The sequence below is a fragment of the Procambarus clarkii genome, chromosome 36, assembly GCF_040958095.1.
Source record: "Procambarus clarkii isolate CNS0578487 chromosome 36, FALCON_Pclarkii_2.0, whole genome shotgun sequence".
Taxonomy (NCBI): domain Eukaryota; kingdom Metazoa; phylum Arthropoda; class Malacostraca; order Decapoda; family Cambaridae; genus Procambarus; species Procambarus clarkii.
The window spans coordinates 29997928-29999772 of NC_091185.1; the positions used below are offsets into that span (position 1 = coordinate 29997928).

A 1845-nucleotide genomic window follows, 5' to 3' on the forward strand; every position below is an offset into this window, starting at 1 on the left:
TCTTAGGTCCTCCTAGGACCTCCTAGGTCCTCCTAGGACCTCCTAGGTCCTCCTAGGACCTCCTAGGTCCTCCTAGGACCTCCTAGGTCCTCCTAGGACCTCCTAGGTCCTCCCAGGACCTCCCAGGTCCTCCTAGGTCCTCCTAGGACCTCCCAGCACCTCCTAGGTCCTGCCTGATGACCGGTCCTCCTTCTCTTCCCTTTCCCCCCCCTACCCAAGCACTCTCTTCCGTCCCCCTTCCATGCCCGGGCTCTACCCTGGGCATTTCCGGCCTCTCCCACCGCCGCAGATGAGGAGATTACCGACCCTGTTGGGTGTTTACCCTTCAACGATACTCCAGCTGGGTTATGGCTTGCCCTCCCTTGCCCCCACCCCGAAGGATGGGGGAAGGTTTTGAGCCCCCTCTTGAATCACTCTTGAACCCCTATGGTCGCTCTTGGTCGGCCTCTTGAGCACCCACGGGCATTGAGGTCGTCTTCTTGTGCTCTCACGGGCGCTCAATAGGACTCTTGTGCTCTCACGGGCGCTCAATAGGACTCTTGTGCTCTCATGGGCGCTCAATAGGACTCTTGTGCTCTCATGGGCGCTTAATAGGACGCTTGAGCACCCTGCAGAGGCACAGGCAGCTGTAGTCCTCTCCTATATGCATATTGCCAACTCTATGACAAAGGCCTACAATGACGATATCACTCAGGCCTACAATGACGATATCACTCAGGCCTACAATGACGATATCACTCAGGCCTACAATGACGATATCACTCAGGCCTACAATGAAGATATAAACCAGGACTACAATGAAGATATCACTCAGGCCTACAATAACGATATCACTCAGGCCTACAATAACGATATCAGTCAGTCCTACAATGAAGATATCACTGAGGCCTACAATAACGATACCACTCAGGCCTACAATAACGATATCAGTCAGTCCTACAATGAACATATCTCTCAGGCCTACAATAACGATATCACTCAGGCCTACAATAACGATATCAGTCAGTCCTACAATGAAGATATCTCTCAGGCCTACAATAACGATATCACTCAGGCCTACAATAACGATATCAGTCAGTCCTACAATGAAGATATCACTCAGGCCTACAATAACGATATCACTCAGGCCTACATTAACGATATCAGTCAGTCCTACAATGAAGATATCTCTCAGGCCTACAATAACGCTATCACTCAGGCCTACAATGAAGATATCACTCAGGCCTACATTAACGATATCACTCAGGCCTACAATGAAGATATCAATGAGGCCTACAATGAAGATATGACTCAGGCCTACAATGAAGATATGACTCAGGCCTACAATAACGATATGACTCAGGCCTACAATGAAGATATCACTCAGGCCTACAATGAAGATATGACTCAGGCCTACAATGAAGATATCACTCAGGCCTACAATGAAGATATCACTCAGGCCTGCAATGAAGATATCACTCAGGCCTACAATGAAGATATCATTCAGGCTTACAATGAAGATATCAACCACGATGAAGCAGTCTATCAATAACCCCCACACCCCCCCCCCTACCCCCCTCCTTCCGGCTCTCAAGGTAATGTATGTTTAACGTTCCCAAACTCCTTTGAGATGTAAGTGTTTCAATTCCTGGGTTTTGCTTTGCCTACCCTTCGTTAAACGCGCTCAGGCGAATCGTTTATTAACCTGTGGTTTTTCAGGTCGAGAGAGAGAGAGAGAGAGAGAGAGAGAGAGAGAGAGAGAGAGAGAGAGAGAGAGAGAGAGAGAGAGAGAGAGAGAGAGAGAGAGAGAGAGAGAGAGAGAGAGAGAGAGAGAGAGAGAGAGAGAGAGAGAGAGAGAGAGAGAGA

General features: G+C 48.9%; 1 protein-coding gene across 1 annotated transcript; it reads left to right on the forward strand.

Moving 5' to 3' along the window:
- The first annotated feature begins 643 nt into the window (after positions 1–643).
- LOC138371720 (ice nucleation protein InaU-like) lies at positions 644–1531 on the forward strand. The gene has a single exon (XM_069336740.1). The coding sequence runs from the start codon at positions 644–646 to the stop codon at positions 1529–1531; it is 888 nt and encodes a 295-aa protein (XP_069192841.1).
- The last annotated feature ends 314 nt before the right edge of the window (positions 1532–1845 follow it).

Excerpts from the sequence above, each read along its gene's own strand:
- LOC138371720 (XM_069336740.1), top strand. The coding sequence starts at position 644 with ATGCATATTGCCAACTCTATGACAAAGGCCTACAATGACGATATCACT.